The following is a 25,072-nucleotide window of genomic DNA, read 5'->3' as shown; positions in this document are numbered from 1 at the left end:
AAATCCCTGCATCAGGGGTACATTCGGTCCTCCACTTCACCCGCCTCCTTGAGTTTCTATTTTGTGAAGAAGATTGGAGGTCTGCGCCCGTGTATTGACTATAGAGGTCTCAATCAAATCACGGTGAGGTACAGTTATCTGCTACCTCTTATCTTATTGAGTCAATGCACGGGGCGCGCTTCTTCACTAAACTGGATCTCAGGAGTGCGTACAATCTGGTGCGTATCCGGGAGGGAGACGAGTGGAAGACGGCGTTTAGTACCACCTCAGGGCATTATGAGTACCTCGTCATGCCGTACGGGTTGATGAATGCTCCATCAGTCTTCCAATTCTTGGTAGACGAGATTTTCAGGGACCTGCACGGGCAGGGTGTAGTGGTGTATATCGATGACATTCTGATATACTCCGCTACACGCGTCGAGCATGTGTCCTTGGTGCGTAAGGTACTTGGACGACTGTTGGAGCATGACCTGTACGTCAAGGCTGAGAAATGCCTGTTCTTTCAGCAGGCCGTCTCCTTCCTAGGGTATCACATTTCCACATCAGGGGTGGAGATGGAGAGTGACCGCATAGCAGCCGTGCGTAATTGGCCGACTCCCACCACGGTAAAGGAGGTGCAGCTATTTTTAGGGTTTGCCAATTACTACCGGAGATTTATCCGGGGTTTTGGCCAGGTGGCTGCTCCCATTACCTCACTGCTGAAGGGGGGTCCTGTACGTCTGCAGTGGTCGGTTGAGGCGGACAGGGCTTTTGGGCACCTAAGAGCTCTGTTTACCTCGGCTCCCGTGCTGGCCCATCCGGATCCCTCTTTAGCATTCATAATGGAGGTGGACGCATCCGAGGCTGGGATCGGAGCCGTGCTCTCTCAGCGCTCGGACACGCCACCAAAGCTCCGCCCCTGTGCTTTCTTCTCGAAGAAGCTCAGCCCTGCGGAGATGAACTATGATGAGGAGGACCAGGAGCTGTTGGCTGTGGTTAAGGCTTTGAAGGCGTGGAGACATTGGCTTGAGGGGGCTAAACACCCTTTCCTCATCTGGACTGACCACCACAACCTGGAGTACATCCGAGCAGCTAGGAGACTGAATCCTCGTCAGGCAAGGTGGGCCATGTTCTTTACCCGTTTTGTGTTTACCCTGTCGTACAGACCAGGTTCCCAGAATGTGAAGGCAGACGCACTGTCCCGGCTGTATGACACAGAGGAGCGCCGGTCGTGTGGGAGCTGGACCCGGACATTGAGCAGGCGTTGCGTACAGAGACCGCTCCACTCCAGTGTCCCGTCAAGCGTCAGTACGTTCCGTCTGCTGTCCGTGACCAGTTGATCTCGCAGTGAGGCCCCGGTCTGGCTTTCGACCCGAAACCTGCCCCTCCGCCTCCCCTGCCAGAAGCTGGGCCCGCAGTTTATGGGGCCATTCAAAGTCCTGAGGAGAGTGAACGAGGTATGTTACAGGTTACAGCTTCCCCCGATTACCATATTAACCCCTCGTTCCATGTGTCTCTCCTCAGGCCTGTGGTGGCAGGTTCCTCCGCCCCGGCGCACTCCGTCCGTTCTATCCTGGATTCGAGGCGTCGGGCGAGGGGCCTTCAGTACCTCGTGGAGTGGGAGGGGTACGGTCCGGAGGAGAGGTGCTGGGTTCCGGTGGCTGATGTATTGGACCCTGAACTGCTGCGTGAGTTCCACCGTCGCCGGCCGGATCGCCCTGCGCCTCGCCCTCCGCGTCGTCCCCGAGGCCGGTGTCGACGCACCGCTGGAGCCGCGCATCGGGGGCGTACTGTCACGACTTCCGCTGAAGTCGGCTCCTCTCCTTGTTCGGGTGGCGTTCGGCGGTCGACGTCACCGGCTTTCTAGCCATTGCCGCTCCATTTTTCATGCATCCATTTGTTTTGTCTTGTTCCCTGCACACCTGGTTTTCATTCCCCAATCAATCTACATGTATTTATTCCTCTGTTCCCCATCATGCCTTTGTGAAAGATTGTTTGTGTTACGTGTTATTTGTTGACGCACCAGACTGGTTTGTTTTTTCCGTGGTATTTCACGAAGATGTTTATTGTTAAACATAATTCTTGTTTTGCGCGTTTTGCACTTTTGCCTCAATAAAGTGTGCGCCTGTTCACAAACCTCTGCTATCCTGCACCGGACTTCGCTACCAGTACGCACACACCTGACAGGTTTGTAAGGATGGTAAATTAATACTGCACTAAAAGTGGTTGTTTTCCATGTTATTTGATCAAGAAAAACATTTAATGGATGTTTTGTGTTTTTGCCTATAACTTTGTACTTTTTATTGTAAATGTTTGAGGACAGGTTTTTGTTATTTTTGGATTTTATTAGAATGACAATTGCAGAGAAAGAGACAGGGCAAGAACTCTTACAATTCCAACTATTGAATCCTGCAAAATACTGTTCTTAATTATACAACTACCTTTTTTGCCAATGCAGAGATGCTGAATTATTTTTTGTTGTTGCATGTGCTACAGATGTCTATATTGGTCTGCTAATACTAGTAAAGGCCCAGTGCATAACTTTTGTGAAAACATTATTTAAAAAAAAATAATAATAATACTTTTTTTCAATTAATATATATTTATATATTTCCTCCTTTTCAAGAACCTGTACCTGAGGTGTTCTGTAAGGAGGATATAGTACCCATTTTTACCCCAAAAGACACCTCTCTTTCAATAATACTCTGCAATTGTGATTTGAACAGAACCCATTGACTCCTCCCCCTGGGGGTGAAATACTGTATAAATGCAGCATCAGCCCTGAGAACTGCATTTGCCTGAGAACTTAGTGTTGACAAAACATGAAGGGATTGGGCTTGGTTGTCCTTGTACTTCTCCTGATGCTTTTGGCTGTTGAGGGTAAGCAGTGGATACAGTACCTTGGCTTTGTTATGCATCATACCTGTAAAATAGGATTTCATTAGTGTACTTGCTGATGTGTATTTGGGAGAAATGTTTTGGATTGTTAGTTCTTATTTTACCATTAAAGACATTGAACTTGTTCTCAACTAGCCTACCTGGTTAAATAAAGGTAAAAGAAATTGCAAATGTCTGATTATACGGATCATACGGTAAATGTAAGATCTTCAATGGTAATGTTTTAGCTTGACATTGGTTATACTGTTAACATTGATTGATCATCATTAAAGGTAATATAATAACAGCTCATAAGTATTCTAGTCATTAGCAAATTACAAAAATAGTGTAGTTGAAATGTTCTTCTACTAATTGTTCCATGATTGTTTTACTGTTGTTCTAACAGCTGATGAGGCAGGGATGCAATATTGGACGTGTGGTTATAGAGGACTCTGCAGACGGTTCTGTTATGCCCAAGAATATATTGTTGGACACTACGGTTGTCCTCGCAGATACAGGTACATGAATGATCTATTTGAAATGTACAGTGCACATGTAAATATGGTGAGATTGGATATCATGTATATTGTCAGAGAGACCCTGATGGAGACAGATCAGCTTTGTCAGACATACACAAGAAGAGTTGCTGTTATGATGTTACACTTTGTTGTTTTTTCTTGATCTTTCAAATTCAGTTGAGTTCTTTCAGTTAAGAACTGTCCAAGATACCTTTTTGCAGAAGCCCTCACTGTGTCTTTGTTCATCATTTGCAGGTGCTGTGTTGTGCGGTTTTAGCAGTGACTGACAGTCTAATGATACCTGTAGCAGGACATCACAGGCTGATGATGGGTCTGCTTCTTTGACATGGATTCTTTTGGACAAAGCCTACTGTGATCAAATTGCAAGCCTCTTGGTAAACGACAATGACAATGTTTTGGGGGAATTTTCAGCTGATGTCGAGATCAATGTACAGTATCTTGCTATGGAATCTGAAGTATGTAGTTGACTTGATGTGACTGCTTGAAGTGACTGCTTTGATTACAGTACATTTGACATAATACATGGTAATGCAACTAAAATAGAGTTCATTTGAAACGCAATACTCATAGGATTAAAATAATCTCTAAAATACTGTAGGATCAATCACAGTGATGTTATTTCCATAACTATTATCAATGCATTTTCAAACAGCTGATATGTGCTTTGGAAATGAGTGGTTGAGAGTAAATGTGTATCAATACTTTCTTTGTTGTTTGGTTTTTTATTCAAAATATGAGGTTTTCTAATTATATCATGTTAGATGATGAATACCACTCTGTCGACCAGATGTGATGATTATTAAAATGAGGGTTTCAGGTACTCCATTTTACATCCTTTGTCTGATGTAATGCTGTTAGTCAATAATATTGTCATGTTGCTTTGGAAGGAGAGAAAGATATGACTACAAGGTATAGATTGATGCATGCACTCTGAACAGTGTTTGAATCAATGTAAAAAAAAAAGAAGTGCCTTATTTTTTATTTACTTTCCACAAATAACAGCATACAAAGCTGCTAATGAGGGGGACAATGACAGTCAGGTGACTGAGCCAAATAGCTTTGGTTGAATGGTGCTTTTGTGAATGAAGTGTGACAGTTGGTGCTCATGTTTATGTCATCTCACCATGTATGGATATGTTTGTTTGGCATTTCCATGGCATAATTCTGTCCTAGGCCATTTTACTATGTTACAACGCCAAAGCATTACCATTTTAGTGGGATGACTAATATGGTTGACACTAGACATGTCAAGTAGCCGCTAGACTTGTCTGCCTGCTGCTATCTTGGACCAGGTTACCTTTCGCCATAGTACATGTATATTGAGACCAATTCACAAATAGCAATAATATCCCCAAATCATACGAAACTTCCCTTGAAATCCAAATTGATGCATACCCAAAGAGAAAAACAAAAACCAAGCAAACTTCCTAAAATGCATGTCCTACTCAGTGGTTTAACTAGTAACAACTTGTTATAGACCAGTAGGAGTGTTAACCCTGGTGTCCTGGCTACATTCCCAATCTGGCCCTCATACCATCATGGTCACCTAATCATCTCCAGCTTCCAATTGGCTTATTCATTCCCCCTCCTCTCCCCTGTAACTTTTCCCCAGGTTGTTGCTGTAAATGAGAATGTGTTCTCAATCAATCTACCTGCTACAATAAGGTTTTAAAAAATGTAAATAAAAAGGACTCAGTCATTGTCTGAAGCTTTGGTTTGTGACTGGCCTGGTGCAGTAGAGGTTAAAGGCATGGATGTTATCTGTAAAAATGTGCCACTGCATTGTACAATGCTTTGTGTTCTTCATCCATCATTCTATCTTTGTACCTCTGCTATTCAGTCAGCACAGCGTGACACTGCCACAATGGAGTAAACCCCCACAGATCTGTTTACATGAGGCTCTCTATCTTCACAATTATGTCACGGCAAACCACACAGGCCTCACACCAGCTGGTTTATCCCAGAAATGTAGGGGTGTGTTTCTGATGTTATTGTCACGTGTCGTAGTGGAGAGAAGACCAAGGCGCAGCGGGAATGTGGATACTCATCTTTTTAATCAAAACACGAGAAAAGCATCCACAGGGAAAAAAACAATAAACATTACTCACGACGGCAACAGTGTAGCAGGCTAACAAACGCAGTGCTCACAAACAATTACCCACAAACACACAGACAAACACACCCTACTAATATAGGACTCCCAATCAAAGGCAACTCAACACACCTGCCTTCAATTGGGAGTCCCACCCCAATTAACTATACATAGAAAACCAAAGCTAGACAGAACGTAGACACACATACCAAAACACAAAAACCTCTGCCACGCCCTGACCAAAACTAATACAATTACTCCCTCTGCTGGTCAGGACGTGACAGTTATTTACTAGTACTTTATTTTGATAAACTAAAACGTTTTATTTTGAAAAATAGATTTGAACATATAGTCAACTATTTGAAAGTTAGCTTAGTTGTGCAGAGTTGAATGTTGTTAAACAGAATCATAAATGTTATTTTCTGGAACAGGATGGTGTGACTTCGGATAGTTTTCTCCCTGTATATGATCACCTTTAGTACAGTCCTGTTTGATGTGTGTAAAAATAATTAACATTCAAGATTAAGATTAAGTTCTGGGTGGCCAATTAAATACATGCTTCTGCTTTGAAAGGGAGTCAAAAAGACATACCTTATTCATTTAATGTTGTGATCAAGTTGGCAGAACAAACCTACCTCCATTACATGACCTTATCTTGACAGATAGCTAGTCTGTAGGTTTCTGCTCTAAGCCAAGTGTAACATTTCACCATTACACATAAGAAACTACAATCAACTTCCTGGCTTGTCATCAATGGTAGGCTAAGCATCAAGATGAAGGTAAAGTAGGGGTCAGGGGTTGACCATGATTTGCAGCGACAGTCTGTAATATTTAGAGTAATTTAAACTAAGGAAAAATCCTATCTATTACACCATTGTTTATGTTTTAGTTGTCATATGAAAGACAAATAATGTATGATGTATATATATTTTAAAAGTAATTATTCTCTCTTAAAATGTCATTCCTTGAACACTACAGGTATATGTTAGAAATCAAGTGCTATTTCCATTGTGAAAATCTCATGGGATGTAGTTGCTTCATTGTTTGTTTTGGTTGGTGGCCCTGGCCCACTCTTTGATTGTATGCGCATTACAGAGTGTGACTCTGACTCTGGTCGACTGTAGCCAACACACCAATCCGGTAGGTGGCAACACCGCTGCTTATCTACTATTAACCAAATACCGGCAGGGCACTACAGAAGTTGTTCAGCGTTGGATGAGGTCTGGACGAGATGAGTGAAACATCCTTGGATGAGAAGGAATTTGATGACTGGTTTATCGAGTCTTTGAAAATGTAAGTACGAGGTATTTTGTGAAAGTGAGTTGAGACTCCGATGATATCTTTTAGTTGCATAAATCATGCTTCACGTCACACGTCTCTGCAGGAAAACAACAGGGGTACATTCACAGGCGTAACGTTTTAGGACGTTGCAGAAAGGGCTAGATTATAGATCAGAATCAAATTGCTTCTTTGCTTATTAAGTGAATCTGTACTGCACCTGCTCTAATCCGAGTAACCCCTACACCTCCCTTTCAGATACAATAATATTCATGAGTATCAACTTGAACATCCTACAAGAGTAATTGAGTGGACCGCAGAAAAAAGTATGCCTATTCATAATTGGCCCATGTTATAAGGCTACAGTACATTTGGATTATAACCAACAACATTGATTGTGTTTCATTGCCTTTTTGTCTTTACCCCACAGCTATCTGTGTCGCAGGTTACAGTTTATCAAAAAATGAAATTTTAGAACTGCTTTTGCCTCTGAAGCTCTTTGCTGATGACAATCAGGTAATGGATTGAAATGATAAATGCTTCGCGATATCGGTGATGAATTGGAATGTCAGTGACTGCCAAGGTGTCTGTCTATTTCAAACTGGTCCATGGAGGTTTCTCAGATGGCGCTGTTCATTGCCGTAAACACATTCCAGGAACAAGGTAGCTGGATCATAGTAGCTATTGCTTATGTAACTTCCTTTTGCTGTCATTAACATTCATCTTCTTACAGTTTTTCTCAATCGCGTACAAGCAATTTTGAGATCTGTGAGATCTGTGTAGAATAGCAGAACAGCAATGACCAAATGCTCAAATATACAGAACTTCTGTTCATTTTCTTTCTTTTGTACCTCACTTGCATATCTTAAACCACTTTTTGCAAAACTTTAAATACAAAATGTCATTAGTAAATACAAAACACACTTAAGTGTTTAGTTTACATAATATTAACACATTGTTTTAATCAGAAGAGAAATGTCTGATATTGTGTTCACTGTTTCCAGCAATCAGTAAATACTACTGCATTACATTTCTAATCATCCTATCAGGTTCATACCATGTACAATAGAGAGAAAGACCTAGGCAATAGGAACTCTATTTTTTTCTATGATTTTGTACAGTATTGTGGACATGCAGAGAATGTAGTTGATGTACTTCAAAGTAAATAGGGATACTTCTAAGTTATCATCTCGAACATTGACCTTCCCTTAGGCTATAGAGCTTCGCTTTGGTGTGGATTGAGGCTTTACATTCATATCAGTTGTGTTCCTCTATTGGATTCACCTTTCCTTATTTCTATTGTGGATTGTGTTTCTGTGAGCCAATGAAAAGTCTACAAAACTATGAGCAAACCATCCTACAGTGCAGTCGGAAATTATTCAGACCCCTTCACTTTTTCCACATTTTGTTACGTTACAGCCTTATTCTAAAATGTATTAAATCGTTTTTTCCCCTCATCAGTCTACACACAATACCCAATAATGACAAAGCAAAAACAGGTTTAGACATTTTTTTAAATGTATTAAAAATAAAAACAGATCATATTTACATAAATATTCAGACCCTTTACTCATTACTTTGTTGAAGCACCACTGGCAAATATTACAGCCTTGAGTCTTCTTGAGTATGATGCTACAAGTTTGGCATACCTGTATTTGGAGAGTTTCTCCCATTCTTCTCAGCTGATCCTCCGAAGCTCTGTCATGTTGGATGTGGAGTGTCGCTGCACAGCTATTTTCAGGTCTCCAGAGATGTTTGATCGGGTTCAAGTCTGGGCTCTGGCTGGGCCACTCAAGGACATTCAGAGACTTGTCCCGAAGCCACTCCTGCGTTGTCTTGGCTGTGTGCTTAGGGTCGTTGTCCTGTTGGAAGGTGAACCTTTGCTCCAGTCTGAGGTCCTGAGCGCTCTGGAACAGGTTTTCATCAAGGATCTCTCTGTACTTTGCTCTGTTCATCTTTGCCTCGATCCTGACTAGTCTCCCAGTCCCTGTTGCTAAAAAACATCCCCAAAGCATGATGCTGCCACCAGCATGCTTCACCGTAGGGATGGTATTGTCTAGGTGATGAGCGGTGCCTGGTTTCCTCCAGCTGTGACGCTTGGCATTCAGGCCAAAGAGTTCAATCTTAGTTTCATCAGACCAGAGAATCTTGTTTCTCATGGTCAGAGTCCTTTAGGTGCCTTTTGACAAACTCCAAGCAGGCTGTCGTGTCTTTTACTGAGGAGTGGCTTCTGTCTGGCCACTCTACCATAAAGGCCTGATTGGTGGAGTGCTGCAGAGATGGTTGTCCTTCTGAAAGGTTCTCCCATCTCCACAGAGGAACTCTGGAGCTCTGTCAGAGTGATCATCAGGTTCTTGGTCACCTCCCTGACCAAGGCCCTTCTCCCCCGATTTCTCAGTTTGACCGGGCGGCCAGCTCTAGGAAGAGTCTTGCTGGTTCCAAACTTCTTCCATTTAAGAATGATGGAGGCCACTGTGTTCTTGGGGACCTTCAATACTGCAGATTTGTTTTGGTACCTTTCCCCAGGTCTGCGCCATTACACAATCCTGTCTTGGAGCTCTACTGACAATTCCTTCGACCTCGTGGCTTGGTTTTTGCTCTGACATTTACTGTCAACTGTGGGACCTTATATAGACAGGTGTGTGCCTTTCCAAATCATGTCCAGTCAATTGAATTTACCACTGGTGGACTCCAAGTTGTAGAATGATGATCAATGGAAACAGGATGCACCTGAGCTCAATTTTGAGTCTCAGCAAAGGCTCTGAATATTTATATAAATATGATATTTCTGTTTTGTTTTTATAAATTTGCAAACATTTCTAAACCTGTTTTTGCTTTGTCATTATGGTGTATTGTGTAAAGATTGATAAGGATTTTTTTGTATTAATCCATTTTAGAATAAGGCTGTAATGTAACAAAATGTGGATAAAGGGAGGGGGTTTCGAATGCATGTATTGACTACATGGAATTGGATTGTGATGAATAAGTCCTGCACACAATGTGCTTATTTTCTTTTTTTTTTTTTTTATCAGAAGTAATATTTGATTTGATGTGTATGGAATTGTTTGCTGAAATATGCATAAAAGGACAGTAATTACCCATAATTCTGCACCTTTGGATAGTTGTACTTCCATTTTTGATCGTCATGATTTAGTGACTGCAAAGAATGTACTGGGCTTTTGAAAAGACAGATTCACTTTTTGTTTTGTCTGCATGGACTCAAGAGATAAGTATGGTTGCATTAGTCTTTTTGCAGGCAGTAATTTTTTTTAATGAATGTTATGCTTTTATGACAGTATAATATCATTTTTATGACTATTTATATTTTAGGAAGGCATCTACATTTTGAAAACACATTTACTGTTTTGCAACAGAGTTCTGTGTCTTGTGGACTAAAATCGACAACATTGTTCCAAAAAATGCTTGTACTCAATTGAAAAAACTGTAAATGGCTACTTTCAAACTATTGTTTCTTGTTAAGATGTGTCGTTACCAATGATGGCTTCAGCTCCAAGCTCCTGGTGTGGGACTTAGGAGGAGATGATGTGGTGAGTAAACCTACTGTCTCCTCGTCATATTTTCAATGTATTACAGTGTAATCGACTCTTCACTTTATACTGTAGCTATATCCACTAGGCATGGATGATTTCAACCTGATTAGGTCAAAGTACACATTGGTCTTGCCCACAGTGAAAGCACATTTCTGTTGTGTGATTTGTCGTCAAATGATAGATGTCATAAAGAGTACTGGAGACATACAACTAAAGAGTGCATCGTCAGATAAAGGTGTCAAGGTAGCCTCCGGAATAACTGGAAACCCCTGCATTCTTCATGGCTCTCAGATCAGCGATATTCAACTGACTGAGCTGACGTCAGGGAAACCACTCAACTCTGTAGGTAATAACCTGTTTTATATACACTGTAGCCTTTTTGGACTGTGTCGATTTAGAATTTCCTTTACAATATGATATTGGGTGTAGAAACACATCTATAACAGTTATTTTGTTTCCTTCTATCGCAGAAACAGACAGTCCAGATGCACTGAGCTCCCTGCAGTTTGTGAGTGGCAGTGTATTTCTCGCTTGTGCCCGCAATGGTGACATGTATGTGGGGGACACACGGAAGCCTTCAGCTCTTCAGCAAACCCCAGCTGGAGGGAGAGAGGGAGCCCACTGGTGTATGGGTGTTAAGACAGACCTGTTGTCATCAGACCCATCCTCCTGTAGTGTAGCACGGCTCTCCTCCTCCTGCCAAGTGTTTGTGTCTGATCTTAGGGACCTAAGAGCCCCCGAGAGTAAAGCCCAGCTTGATGTCCAGAGGAAAACTACCGATAATGACTTCATGAAGGTGACATGGGCGCCAGCTTTAGACAACTGCCTTGCTGTTTCAGGTAAGCACAATGTCACTCTTTCATTTTTGTTGGATTAATGACATTAATGAATGTCTTATGGACAGAACAAAGTTGTTCTTGCTTTTTTTAGAACGGCTGTCATAATAAAGCACCTTTTCCTCAATTATCAATTGAATTTGTCTCCTCTTCTAGGTTTTGATGGAATGGTGCAAATCTACAACACTGCCTCTGGGAGACCAGAGTTGGTGGAATTCCAGCCTCTTTTTGTCCACCGTGGTCACATGATGTCTGATGATCAGTTTGACACTTCATCAGCTGTGGTCACCGCTCATGTTTGGCATCCAAGTCGACCCAGGACTGTCCTCTCTGCTGCTGTAGGCGGGTCTGTGCATGTATGGGACTGGGTCGACAAAGCCACTGCCAGCTGTTGACATTCAAACAAACTTACAGTTCAATGTTAATCATAATGCAGCTTTGGACCTTGCCTGAAATCTAAATATTTTTTTCATTATGTAAATATGTAAGGAAAAATATCCTCTGTAAAGCACAATTTATTGTGATGGGATAAGATGTAAAAATTACACTGTTATGAGTAGTTATTCAATGCTATGAGTAGTTATTCCATGCTATGAGTAGTTGTTCCACGCTATGAGTAGTTGTTCCACGCTATGAGTAGTTATTCCATGCTATGAGTAGTTGTTCCACGCTATGAGTAGTTATTCCACGCTATAAGTAGTTGTTCCACGCTATGAGTAGTTGTTCCACGCTATGAGTAGTTGTTCCACGCTATGAGTAGTTGTTCCACGCTATGAGTAGTTGTTCCATGCTATGAGTAGTTGTTCCATGCTATGAGTAGTTTTTCCACGCTATGAGTAGTTATTCCATGCTATGAGTAGTTGTTCCACGCTATGAGTAGTTATTCCATGCTATGAGTAGTTATTCCATGCTATGAGTAGTTATTCCATGTGTAACCGATGTGAAATGGCTAGTTAGTTAGCGGTGGTGCGCGCTAATAGCGATTCAATCGGGTGACGTCACTCGCTCTGCGACCTTAAGTAGTTGTTCCCCTTGCGCTGCAAGGGCCGCGACTTTTGTGGCGCGATGGGTAACGATGCTTCGTGGGGTGTCAGTTGTTGATGTGTGCAGAGGGTCCCTGGTTCGAGCCCAGGGTGCGGCGAGGAGAGGGAAGGAAGCTATACTGTTACACATGCTATGGGTAGTTATTCCATGCTATGAGTAGTTGTTCCATGGTATGAGTAGTTATTCTTATACTGTACACAAAGTTGCATTATTGATAAGGGAATTTATATGTTTTAAAGTAATGATAAGAGAATCTGAATGACATTAAGAGTAATGACTAAAGTATTTCACCCTAATAGTTACAGAAGCTTAGACAATGTGTTTAGACATAATACTAGAATATTGTGAGACAGTGGGAACATTGTGTTTGTGTGTGATGAAGAGGAACTGACAACAGACATGTTTTGGCACTGTGAGACCAAGGACAGGAGATTAGGTTCCTCCACCCAGGGAGGAACAGATGCGCTTGTAGGCGCTTGTAGGAGTTATATAAAAGGCTGTGCGCATTATATGACTTTAGAACGTTCTCGTGAATAAAGAACCAACCTTTTGCAGAAGCTGAGTCTTTGCCTAATTATTATTAAACCCAGGGTCTTACAAACCTCGGGGATTGGACAAAGCTTAAATAATTGTTAGTTATAATCATTGGGATTGAAAATTCTCGTGACAATTATGGAAGAGGTATTCTGAGTTTATACTATTATACAATGCATTCGAAAATATTCAGACCCCTTGACTTTTCCCACATGTTGTTACGTTACAGCCTTATTCTAAAATGTATTAAATATTTTTCCCCTAATCAATTTACACACAATACCCCATAATGACAAAGCGAAAACAGGTTTTTATACATTTTTGCAAATGTATAAAAAAATAAAAACAGAAATACCTTATTTACATAAGTATTCAGACCCTTTTCTATGAGACTCGAAATTGAGCTCAGGTGCATCCTGTTTCCATTAATCACCCTTGCAATGTTTCTGCAACTTGATTGGAGTCCACCTGTGGTAAATTCAATTGATATGACATGATTTGGAAAGGCACACACCTGTCTATATAAGGTCCCACAGTTGACAATGCATGTCAGAGCAGAAACCAAGCCATGAGGTCAAAGGAATTGTCCGTAGAGCTCGCAGACAGGATTGTGTTAAAGCACAGATCTGGGGAAGGGTACCAAAATATTTCTGCAGCTTTGAAGGCCCCCAAGAACACAGTGACCTCCATCATTCTTAAATGGAAGATGTTTGGAACCACCAAGACTCTTCCTAGAGCTGGCTGACCGTCCAAACTGAGCAATCGGGGGAGAAGGGCCTTGGTCAGGAAGGTGACCAAGAACCTGATGGTCACTCTGACAGAGCTCCAGAGTTCCTCTGTGGAGATGGGCGAACCTTCCAGGACAACCATCTCTGCAGCACTCCACCAATCAGGCCTTTATGGTAGAGTGGCCAGACAAAAGCCACTCCTCAGTAAAAGGCACATGACAGCCCGCTTGGAGTTTGCCAAAAGGCACCTAAAGACTCTCAGACCATGAGAAACAAGATTATCTGGTCTGATGAAACCAAGATTGACCTCTTTGGCCTGAATGCCAAGCATCACGTCTGGAGGAAACTTGGCACCATCCCTACGGTGAAGCATGGTGGTGGCAGCAGCATCATGCTGTGGGGATGTTTTTCAGCGGCAGGGTCTGGGAGACTAGTCAGAATCGAGGGAAAGATGAATGGAGCAAAGTACAGAGAGATCCTTGATGAAAACCTGCTCCAGAGCGCTCAGGATCTCAGACTGGGGCGAAGGTTCACCTTCCAACAGGAAAACAACCCTAAGCACACAGCCAAGACAATGCAGGAGTGGCTTCGGGACAAGTCTCTGAACGTTCTTGAGTGGCCCAGCCAGAGCCTGGACTTCAACCCAATCGAACATCTCTGGAGAGACCTGAAAATAGCTGTGCAGCGACGCTCCCCATCCAAGCTGACAGCGCATAAGAGGATCTACAGAGAAGAATGGGAGAAACTCCCCAAATACAGGTGTGCTAAGCTTCTAGCGTCATACCCAAGAAGACTTGAGGCTGTAATCGCTGCCAAAGGTGCTTCAACAAAGTACTGAGTAAAGGGTCTGAATACTTATGTAAATATGATAGTAAAGTATTTTTATTTATTTATTTATTTGCAAAAAATTATAACCTCTTTTTGCTTTGTAATTATGGGGTATTGTGTGTATATTAATGGGGGAAAAAAGCAATTTAATCAATTTTAGAATAAGGTTGTAACGTAACTAAATGTGGAAAAAGTCAAAGGGTCTGAATACTTTCCGAATGCACAGTATTTTATAAGAAAGCAAGATTGTTCACTTTTGTTACATATTTGATAATAAAATGTTAATAAGTAAACTGATTTCTTCATGTACCTGCTAAATAAGTCAAATCCTGGCCTGGAGATAAAGGTGGAAGGCAGTTGCATCAAATTGTTTGCTCACAACACTTTGTAAATCAAAAAGCTAAACATAGTTCATCAGATTTTTAACATTTATTTTCAAAAGATAGTTCTGCATGCCATTCTGCATAGCCAAGGATACAGGCAGGGACAGGATTGTGCAGGTAGTTGAGACAGGACTAATATTGTAGCATTATTTAGAGACGGAAAAATAATCTAATTTGGCACATTGGAGTTCTCAGCAAATGAAGCTGATCTGTCCTTTAGCAGACACTTTTCAGAGTGGCTCACTGTCAGTGCATTACAGAGGGTCTAAACAACAGCATAAATGATATAAATAACATTCACAAATTACATAGTCATAACATTTATAAGCTATGGGGAATGTTTGAACTGTCCAGACAGGGATACAATGTGCTTAAAGACAGGGTTGGATAGTGTGGCATTGGGAAGCCCATGCAGTTTGAACAGATGAGTCACAGTAGATAACAAACAACTTCATGATAGAGGGATGTCTGTTTACTCAACAGGGAGCAGAGTTGTGGCCTGGTCATGACCTGTAGGTGGTTGTTCTCTTCACAGTGTGCTTGGCAAGCATGAGGAACTGAATCCTTTGAATCAATGTAGAGGTAAAAGGAGTTACATTGCAGAACTAAGTAACAAACGTATGCTGTTTAAATAGACTGTCGTCCCATGACAGCATGCATTGCAGTCCATAGTCAGACTTCATAAAATGATCACATCTACAGATTATATCACATTTAACTATGATCGCATTTCAATTACATTTTAGTGTAAGTTGCCTTTTCTACACAAAACGACTTCGATATAAATGATCATATTATTTTCAGATTGCTTCTTTTTCTATACTAATAAAGTATAGCGATGATAATGCATCTACTGACCACTGAATCTGATTGGAGTTGGAGTGTATTTCTGAAATTCAACCCTAACGAAAACCTAGGTCTTTTCTTTCTCATCAATGGTCTGCATGACATCACTGAGTGGAAAAGACACAAAAGCAATCTGTTCAATCTCACTCTTCTCCCCACATTCCATCAGGCAAGCAAAGTGCTCAGTGTCCTCACTGTAGGCCAGGTCTGAGTGACCACTGGGTCCACTGTGGACAATCCAGGGCCGGTCCCAACCTGACGTGTGCAGTGGGGAACGGTTCAAATACACTCCCAAGTCTTTCCTCGTCCTCTTATTGGTCGGGTGGGTGAAGAGTAGCCAGGTTTGTGTGTCTGAGGCCCGTGGTGATGATGTGGTACCACCCATACCCTCTTCACCTTGCTCAGGGGCAGGGAAGCCAATCACACTGCCTTGGCAACCACCATGGCCTGGCTCCACTAACCTCGGAGCCAAGCGAGGTTTGTCATAGTAAACCCCACTGCTCTCACTCAGAGCCTCCACTCTGTGCCCTCCATGGCGGGCGTTGCAGTACAGGTGACTCCTGCCCTCGTGGTCTATGATCTCTGCCATCTCACATTCACAGGACTTTCTTTGAAGCATCCTGCCCATTTGCCATGTCTGACCGAAGTCATCACTGTATATTGAGAGAGCATGAGGCTGTACCGTGAATGGGAAGGGGAAGGAGAAGCATTTGAAGTGGATATAATAGGCATAGGTAGGTATGATCAATCTTCCACTCTCCATTTGAATGCCATGGCCTGGTCCCACAGCAAATGTAGCCCACCTTCTGACCGTTTTGCCAATCACACTCTCTGTCAAGTCCTTAGTCTGGGTCCAGCTCTGGCCCTCATCATTACTGGTGATGTAACACAGGTGGGCCTTATTCTTGCCTGTCCAGATCTGATGGTGCTCTGAAGTGTTCCCTAAAATGCAGATGAAAAACAGGAATAGAGTCTTGGTATTCTTCTCATACACCGGGCAGGGGTTCATGGTGCGGTGGTGGTCTGGTAAACATGCTGATAACAGCTCCTGGGATTCTGACCACTGGGGAACAATGGAAAATAAATGAAACAAATATTAACAAGTAGAAGCTGCAAGCAGTATGTAACAACTCAATTAAAGATGAACACCTTCAACTGTGTATTATGACTGTGATGTGTTTAGATTTGGAGGGGACATTTACCTGAGTGGATCCATTTTGTTGAGTTCCTCGCCTCATAACAATAATTTTTGCATCACTGTCACTGAGGGAAGAGCGCTTTTCTGCAAAGGCGAGGAATGTCTGACTCTCTTTTAGGTAAATGAGAGCTGGAATTCTGTATCTTGTCCCAGTTTGCTCCTGTTTGAACAGAGTTGTTTTTGCAGGTTGCATTTCGATTCCTGGGAAATAACTCCTTGATGATGTATTCCCCATAGCTGAAATTGCTGGTTCCTGCTAACAGAGGGATTACTTCAAACACACATGACATATCACCTGAGCCACTAAATTCACTATATTTATTCCCTTGACATGAAAGGCGTATTGGTTGAATCGGATAAACGCTTTGCACGACTGCTAGTTTACATTCAAGTAAATCATCAAGCTATTTTACATGCAAAAAGATAGTCTACTACGTCGACGTCGTAATAAGCCAAAACACATACTTACAGGAGCAGGCTTTTTAGCCTACAAATCACACCGTTGAGTCGTGAGACCCAGTTAAAACGACCATAGCTTAGCTACCTCTAAAACTATTTATTATTATTATTTTTCCTTTCGCTATTAAATGTGGAAGCGTGTCGTCAAATAACAGCGTACGTAGCTCGTCTAGGGTGTATTCATTACGTCCTGCAACGGAAACCGTTTGCAGTTGAAGAACCAAACGGGGGCAAACAGAGCATTTGGAACAACACGGGAAAGGACCTACCAGAGGTGTAATTATTACGTCGATTATTTTGCAAAACCGTTTACTCCAAACGGAAAACGCAAACGAGAGATTATATTGAACACATTTAGAGAGGTCCTTCAAAGTTTCGTTCTGTTTGCTTCCGTTTGCTTTAAACTTAAAACTGCAAACGTTTTCCGCAATGAATAGCCTACACATCTGAATTGAAACTCTCGTTTTTGTTGCAAATTTGCAAATTTCCATTTGGAGTAAACGTGTCTGTTGCTAAACGTTTTGCAACAGATTAAACGTTTTGCAACAGAATTGTCGTAATGAATACACCCATGTTGTGTGAAAGTCAGTGGCGGCAAAAGAGACCAAAATATTCTATACTGCCAACAGCTGGAGGGAATGTAGTCCCGACTTGTTGACGTGTTGCTAGGATACCGGAGTCTTGACTGATTCGATGTTTATCCATGTTCCCACGTCATGAAAATTGTGTTTTTTTTTTATGTCTGGCTGGTAAGTTAACAGTTATGGTAAAAGAGGTAAACTTGGCCTGTAAATTGTGTAAATAATCTGGATAGCTCTCGACTACTTGCTGTAGATGTAACAGTGGACGTTAATGGCTGCAGCCGGACTCTACAAATTAGATGTGGGAGACAGTTACCCCGCCAATTGTTTTCCCATCCGACCATTGTTTCATCAACGAAAAAACGGTATGAATTCACCGCTCTCTAACTGCAATAGTATTCACTGTTCATAGAATGCATTTGATTAATCTATCCAAGACTGTCTGGAATAAAATAATTCAGTTTTCTGTTGATTCGTTAGGGGCTGGTCACTGGCTGGTTGCTCACAGAAATGCAGTGGAACATAAATACAAAAATACACGAACTAAGAAATCAGAGGGAAACAGTTTTGCCTCAAACTCAGTTGTGTCTGAGTGGACACGGGTTGAAGAGTGTGGGACACCAGATATTCCTGGCTATACATTGGATGCTCCTCTCCTGGTAAGCAAAGAACACATTTGGTTTACAACTCTTTTTCATTTGAGAGAAAACCGCAAACCCATGCAGGTAACAATGAACAATGTATCTATGAAATAATATATTTAATCTCATTAGTAATAAAAATAACTATTTTGAGATTGTTTTATATGTGCCTTGTAGATGTCATTGCATTGTGTGGACAAGCCATCTGACCTGTGCTCTGTTGACATCAGTGAGCAGAGGTTGAATTTGGTAAGATTTGCTCTTTGGGCGATTCATTTAATTTAGTGTTGGATGAATTCAATCAGTCTTAGAATTCCAAGGGGAGATAGTTTATAGGTAGACACATAGCTTCATAAAGTTCACTAATGTTTGAAGTTTTCTCTCTTTCTTCAACAGATCAATACAGAAGATTTCCTGGATTTTGAGAATGTTGCTTATGTCAACGCATCTGACAACAGTCTTACCATAGGTATATCATGTAATTATGTTTTTTTTCTTCATTATTAAACATCTTATACATAAATGTTAATTTAAACAGAATAGAAAAGTAACAACAACAAAAATTATTTTCTGTTTCAGAGCCTTTTGGTAAATTCCCCTCCCTGAGGGAACTTGAGCTATCCTTGAATGGCCTCTGCAATGTGACACTCAATGCGGATGATTTCCCTCACCTGGAGGTAAAATTACACTATGGTTCTACAGTACCCTGTACTCTCATGATTAACATGTTGTCAAAGGTATATTGGAAAGGCAGATACATTCATTGTGTAAACCAGATGTTTTTAGATGTTCTAATTGAATCACTACACTGACTTGGATTGAGAAGGAATTACCTTCATCTCTGCCAACTAAATGATGTTTAACTGTATTTCATGTGATACAGGTGTTGGATTTGTCTTACAACAATCTGTCTGGGGATGACATCATGTCCATTGGTCTACTTCCCTGTCTGAAAGTGCTTCATCTCACCGGGAATCAACTTCAGTTTCTTCCTCCCAACCTGGCAGCCCCTCCCCATGGCCCCTCACAGCGGTAAGTTTATGTTACTGGAATCAAATTGTTTTTATTGTAAATAGTCAACTTTTTACTGTAGGTAGGTGCAGTTTTCTGGTTTAGTTCACCCAGTCATTGATGAAACATTCCTACTCAACAGGAAAGAAATGAGTGGCTTCCTGGTGTGCAAGTGTTCAGAAACATGGCTCTTGTTAATTGTTATCTGGTTAAAGTTTATGGTGTAGTACCCTACATTCCATTGGATGGCAGTATAGAATTACAAATAATAGAGATTTACATTCTGTCTAGTTATACACGTTTGCACCTAATACCTGCAAACGGTGATGGACAATACACATTTAAAGTAATTTTATGAAAACTATAAGTATGTGGAATAATAAGCTAATATTTACTCCTACTGAATAGTGCAAAGGATAATGGCATGCGATTTCAAACTCTTGAAGTGCTGATGCTAGATGACAATAAGCTGTCCTCTGGTGTCTTCAGCAGCCTTGCCAACCTGAAAAGGTCAGTCATTGTTTATTAAGTTAGTACTATTACTGTCCACAGTATGGTAAATTAAGAAAATACTCCAATACATTACAGTGCATAATACACACCTACCTGTATACCTACTGTATATATCTGTAAGCTTCCATAGTAATATGGCATGTCCATTTTAGGCTACAGCATTTAAACCTGCAGGGGAATCGTATCTCAGAGGTACCAGAGGTGTTGCCGAGGAACCTGCAACAGAAGGGATATCTGCAACACCAGCAGGTGTTTCACAAACAAAATTGTGACGTACAGGACCTCAGGAATCACCGTGTCTCTGAGGGGTTAGAGACTGAATACATGAATGGTTGGTATGCTATATTTTCAAGATAACGTAGCTGGCTTGTACACTTCTTTGGAGAATATTCATGTTTTTACTATTTCTTAAATCTAGCCCTCTCCGGCGTTCCGAAACACCAGCCTGAACATATCAAGAACAGTTCAGAGGTACAAAGTTGTTATGGTGATTTGTATCACTTCTTTGTGCTTTTATTACTTCTTCATACTCTATAACACTAACACTTGCAACTTATTGCTTTTTTTTCTGCATGCTCTTTCTATTATAGGATGAGTGTGGTCAATCCAAAAACTATTCCCCCATTCGCATATCCCTTGACACTGAGGAATTTTCTGGAGCATACGGTTTGCCACTACCAGAGCTTTGTTTCCTCAATCTGGCTGACAATAAGGTCTGTATATTGTCTGAATATATTTGGGAAGACTATACTGTGAGTAAGTGAAGTCACTTGTGTCTCATTATTGCCTCCAGATTGTTGAGGAAGAAGCACTGTTGTCTGTGGCCCTGTTTCCTATGCTCAGTGAGATTGTTATTCACTCCAACCCACTGACCACACAGAGAAGTGGTATGTTGACTCTCCATATTTATTTGAAGCCTTTATTAGATATGAATTTGAGCTTTTGTTAAATAATTTGTTTAAGTATGAACATAGACATTTTATTAAAGTTCCAATGCAGCCATTTGAATCTCAATATGAAATAATTTAATATGGTAAAAAAAGAACCAAAAATAGCTTCTTAGCAAAGAGCAATTTCTCCAGCAACATTTTTGCTAGGACTGTCTGGGAGTGGTCTGAGTGGGAAGGGGAAAACTGAAAACTAGCTGTTGGCAGAGAGGTTTGGAACTCTCTTTCTTATTGGCTAATTTACCGCCTGGTGATGTCACCAGGAAGGCCAATACTCCATCCCACCAAAACAGGCTGCAATTTCAGGCGGTCTTTTCAAACAGCTGTTACACTAAAAGGGCATTTATCAGAATTTTCAGAATTTCACAGTATTGTTCCTAACTCATAGTGTGGAAATATATATAAAACACAGGAAATAAAGTGTTTGACTGCACTGGGCCTTTAACTTTTTTTTCTTATCATTCATTGTATTTCCATCCAGGTGACCCACCACTTCTGACATACTTTCTCCAGGAAAGGTTGGGTATTAGAATTAGGCGCAAGAAGACATCAGAAGTTGTGAAGCCCCCTTTGATATTATGTATTGACTCAAAACGAAAGGTTTGAATGCAATATTCTTAATCCACATTTTGGCATAGCACATACTCATTTAACTAGGAAGTAAGATATAACTGCACATTTTTGACTGCACAGTCTTAGTTTTAATTTCAATATTTTTCAAACTCAATGCATCTTACATCATTCAGGTCTAACAGAGACTAACTTTTGATTTTGAAACTAATTGAGGAACATTCATATTGATCTTTTTCTTCAGGTAAAAACGAAAATCCCAAAGGTAACGAAGGTGCCTTTATTGATTCTCCTTGAAGCACCTTGTAGTCCTACCTTACATGATCCTGGCTCTCTGGAGGAGAAGCATGTTGAAGATCACTGTACGAATCCTCTCTCAGTAGAGAGAAAGTCAACAGAAAAGTCTGGCTGTTCCTCACACGCAATGGATGAGGAAAATAAACAGGAATCCATGGGAACTGCTCATAGAGTCGAAGCAATAGAGGATGCAATAGAATCATCAGATGATACCTTCCAACATGGAGAGTCATTCTTTGTGACACAGGTGATTTGCATGGTCTCTTTCATGATATTCAGGAGGACAGTTATTTGCTTTGGTTTAACATGCCAATGTCCAGTATGGTGACATGAGTATAATAGTTAACTTGTTATTCTCAGGTGACAGATTTACATGATGAATCTGAATACCATCTGCTATCTGACGAGACAGAAGAAGTCAAAGAGATTGACGGGAAAAATGAGTCAAATGCTATTCCAGGAAAATTCAGAGGCTTTGAATTGCTATTGGATGCCAAACCAGATCCAGACATGGTGGAGCCTGTTGGTGAGGAGGACTCTGTTATGAATCATTTAAGTAGAATTTTCCTACGAGTCAACGGGATTGTGGGCAATTTCAATGCTGCACTCCCTTAAGTAATGTAATGTTATGTGTTCTACAGGACTACAACATACTGTGAGAATGTTGGAACAAAAACTCAAGAATCTCCTAGTTTACAGAGATTCCAAACCTAACCTTGATTGCCTGCAGAAACCATATGAAGAGAAGGAGAAAAGGGTGAGCTATGTGAATAACATTCGAAGCACTGAAAATGTCATATGATCTTATCTGTCACGTGTTATCTGCTTCAACCTGTTGAGTTGTGTGTCAGTCATCCATATTTAATAATAAAACAACAACAACCTTTAATTCTCAGATTGGAAATCTACCATCTCTGAGACCAAGAAAGCAGAGAGGAGAAAGAGTTGAAGAGATGCTCATACAAATAAACGAGAGGAAAACAATCAGCGAAATCCCTCTAAGTACTAAACCTCTTTTTCTTGTCATCAATAACATGGGAAGTGAATATCTGTCTATCTATCTATTATATGTAATATTATTTGTTAATTATGTAATCCTATTCTTTCATACATTGAGGGAAAAAAGTATTTGATCCCCTGCTGATTTTGTATGTTTGCCCACTGACAAAGAAATGATTAGTCTGTCATTTTAATGGTAGGTCAATTTGAACAGTGAGAGACAGAATAACAACAAATCCAGAAAAACGCATGTCAAAAATGTTATAAATTGATTTGCATTTTAATGAGGGAAATAAGTATTTGACCCCTCTGCAAAACATGACTTCGTACTTGGTGGCAAAACCCTTGTTGGCAATCACAGAGGTCAGACATTTCTTGTAGTTGACCACCAGGTTTGCACACATCTCAGGAGGGATTTTGTCCCACTCCTCTTTGCAGATCTTCTCCAAGTCATTAAGGTTTCAAGGCTGATGTTTGGCAACTCGAACCTTCAGCTCCCCCCACAGATTTTCTATGGGATTAAGGTCTGGGGACTGGCTAGGCCACTCCAGGACCTTAATGTGCTTCTTCTTGAGCCACTCCTTTGTTGCCTTGGCCGTGTGTTTTGGGTCATTGTCATGCTGGAATACCCATCCACGACCCATTTTCAATGCCCTGGCTGAGGGAAGGAGGTTCTCACCCAAGATTTGACGGTACATGGCCCCATCCATCGTCCCTTTGATGCGGTGAAGTTGTCCTGTCCCCTTAGCAAAAAAACACCCCGAAAGCATAATGTTTCCACTTCCATGTTTGACGGTGGGGATGGTGTTCTTGGGGTGATAGGCAGCATTCCTCCTCCAAACACGGCGAGTTGAGTTGATGCAAAAGAGCTCCATTTTGGTCTCATCTGACCACAACACTTTCACCCAGTTGTCGTCTGAATCATCCAGATGTTCATTGGCAAACTTCAGACGGGCATGTATATGTGCTTTCTTGAGCAGGGGGACCTTGCGGGCGCTGCAGGATTTCAGTCCTTCACGGCGTAGTGTGTTACCAATTATTTTCTTGGTGACTTTGATCCCAGCTGCCTTGAGATCATTGACAAGATCCTCCCGTGTAGTTCTGGGCTGATTCCTCACCGGTCTCATGATCATTGCAACTCCACGAGGTGAGATCTTGCATGGAGCCCCAGGCCGAGGGAGATTGACAGTTCTTTTGTGTTTCTTCCATTTGCGAATAATCGCACCAACTGTTGTCACCTTCTCACCAAGCTGCTTGGCGATGGTCTTGTAGCCCATTCCAGCCTTGTGTAGGTCTACAATCTTGTCCCTGACATCCTTGGAGAGCTCTTTGGTCTTGGCCATGGTGGAGAATTTGGAATCTGATTGATTAATTGCTTCTGTGGACAGCTGAGATTAGGAGCCCTCCCTTTAAGAGTGTGCTCCTAATCTCAGTTCGTTACCTGTATAAAAGACACCTGGGAGCCAGAAATCTTTCTGATTGAGACGGGGTCAAATACTTATTTCCCTCATTAAAATGCAAATCAATTTATAACATTTTTGACATGCGTTTTTTCTGGATTTTTTGTTGTTGTTATTCTGTCTCTCACTGTTCAAATAAACCTACCATTAAAATTATAGACTGATCATTTCTTTGTCAGTGGGCAAACGTACAAAATCAGCAGGGGATCAAATACTTTTTTCCCTCACTGTAGCTAACGTCTTAGAAGGCAAGGGCGTCTTCAAGGATGAATATGAAGAGGCTTTGACTTTGCTGAGGGATATGAAGAAAAGGTACAAGATGGTTCACATGAAGGCAGTGGAGCAAGCAACACTTATTGAGTGTGAGAGGACCACCAACCACAAGTAGAGATTCACAAACTCTGTTACTTTCATGAAACATGAACATTAAACAGTCAACCAAACACTCTTCTTCCAAGTTATTTAGGTGAAGAGAATGATCAGCTACAAATTATTTCTGGGCTGAAGGGAAAACGTTCTTATTGACTTTATTTAGCCCATTTATGACAACTGTTATGTATAACATTATCATCATGCATTTGTTTGTCTGTTTCATTATTAAATAGCTCTATTTCAACTTTATTCAACCTTGACAAGAAGGTGACAGTGGATCTTGCAAATGGAGGCGCTGTCACCCAGGCTCATGGCGGAGTTTTGTATTTCAGTCGGGTATCAATAAAATCTGTTTCAATAAATTAGTTGGTAAAACAGTCTAACAAGGTGCCAATGTGGTATGGGGTGTCGTGTCATCACTTCAACTTTGTGTGTCATTATGATTCTGTACAAATACTATGCAACAGACCCTGAACGCTTGATACTCTTGAACATATCCCGCGCAAACA

The 25,072-nt window shown here is 41.3% G+C and overlaps 3 protein-coding genes and 1 long non-coding RNA gene across 5 annotated transcripts; 3 read left to right on the top strand and 1 right to left on the bottom strand.

Moving 5' to 3' along the window:
* The first annotated feature begins 1,918 nt into the window (after nt 1-1,918).
* Nucleotides 1,919-3,048, top strand: LOC115204348 (uncharacterized). The gene is made up of 2 exons (XR_003880357.1): nt 1,919-2,166; nt 2,706-3,048. It is a non-coding gene; the product is annotated as an uncharacterized LOC115204348 (long non-coding RNA).
* Nucleotides 3,049-10,490: 7,442 nt separating this feature from the next.
* LOC115202629 (WD repeat-containing protein 73) lies at nt 10,491-12,753 on the top strand. Its single transcript, XM_029766717.1, has 3 exons — nt 10,491-10,662; nt 10,787-11,155; nt 11,309-12,753. The coding sequence occupies exons 1-3, from the start codon at nt 10,491-10,493 to the stop codon at nt 11,545-11,547; spliced, it is 780 nt and encodes a 259-aa protein (XP_029622577.1). The 3' UTR covers nt 11,548-12,753.
* Nucleotides 12,754-14,696: 1,943 nt separating this feature from the next.
* On the bottom strand, nt 14,697-17,374 carry LOC115204346 (sialidase-3-like). 2 transcript variants are annotated; one of them, XM_029769847.1, is made up of 3 exons: nt 17,183-17,374; nt 16,718-16,969; nt 14,697-16,578 (listed from the first exon to the last, which is right to left on the bottom strand). In XM_029769847.1, exons 2-3 carry the CDS (start codon nt 16,946-16,948, stop codon nt 15,583-15,585), a joined length of 1,227 nt encoding a protein of 408 aa, XP_029625707.1. In that variant the 5' UTR covers nt 16,949-16,969; nt 17,183-17,374; the 3' UTR covers nt 14,697-15,582. The 2 variants fall into 2 exon arrangements, with proteins under 2 accessions (XP_029625707.1, XP_029625706.1); XM_029769846.1 differs by having other exon boundaries at nt 16,718-16,966; nt 17,183-17,373.
* A 265-nt stretch (nt 17,375-17,639) lies between these two features.
* Nucleotides 17,640-24,961, top strand: xrra1 (X-ray radiation resistance associated 1). The gene is made up of 18 exons (XM_029769845.1): nt 17,640-17,921; nt 18,007-18,118; nt 18,234-18,412; nt 18,572-18,643; nt 18,791-18,863; nt 18,974-19,071; nt 19,278-19,426; nt 19,814-19,915; nt 20,071-20,249; nt 20,337-20,389; nt 20,509-20,631; nt 20,712-20,805; nt 21,347-21,465; nt 21,680-21,979; nt 22,093-22,258; nt 22,374-22,489; nt 22,629-22,734; nt 24,425-24,961. Exons 2-18 carry the CDS (start codon nt 18,025-18,027, stop codon nt 24,577-24,579), a joined length of 2,178 nt encoding a protein of 725 aa, XP_029625705.1. The 5' UTR covers nt 17,640-17,921; nt 18,007-18,024; the 3' UTR covers nt 24,580-24,961.
* Nucleotides 24,962-25,072: the final 111 nt, after the last annotated feature.

This window comes from Salmo trutta, chromosome 12, assembly GCF_901001165.1.
Source record: "Salmo trutta chromosome 12, fSalTru1.1, whole genome shotgun sequence".
Classification (NCBI taxonomy): domain Eukaryota; kingdom Metazoa; phylum Chordata; class Actinopteri; order Salmoniformes; family Salmonidae; genus Salmo; species Salmo trutta.
The sequence above is the reverse complement of the archived record's forward strand: the minus strand, read 5'-3'. Positions and strand labels throughout refer to the sequence as shown.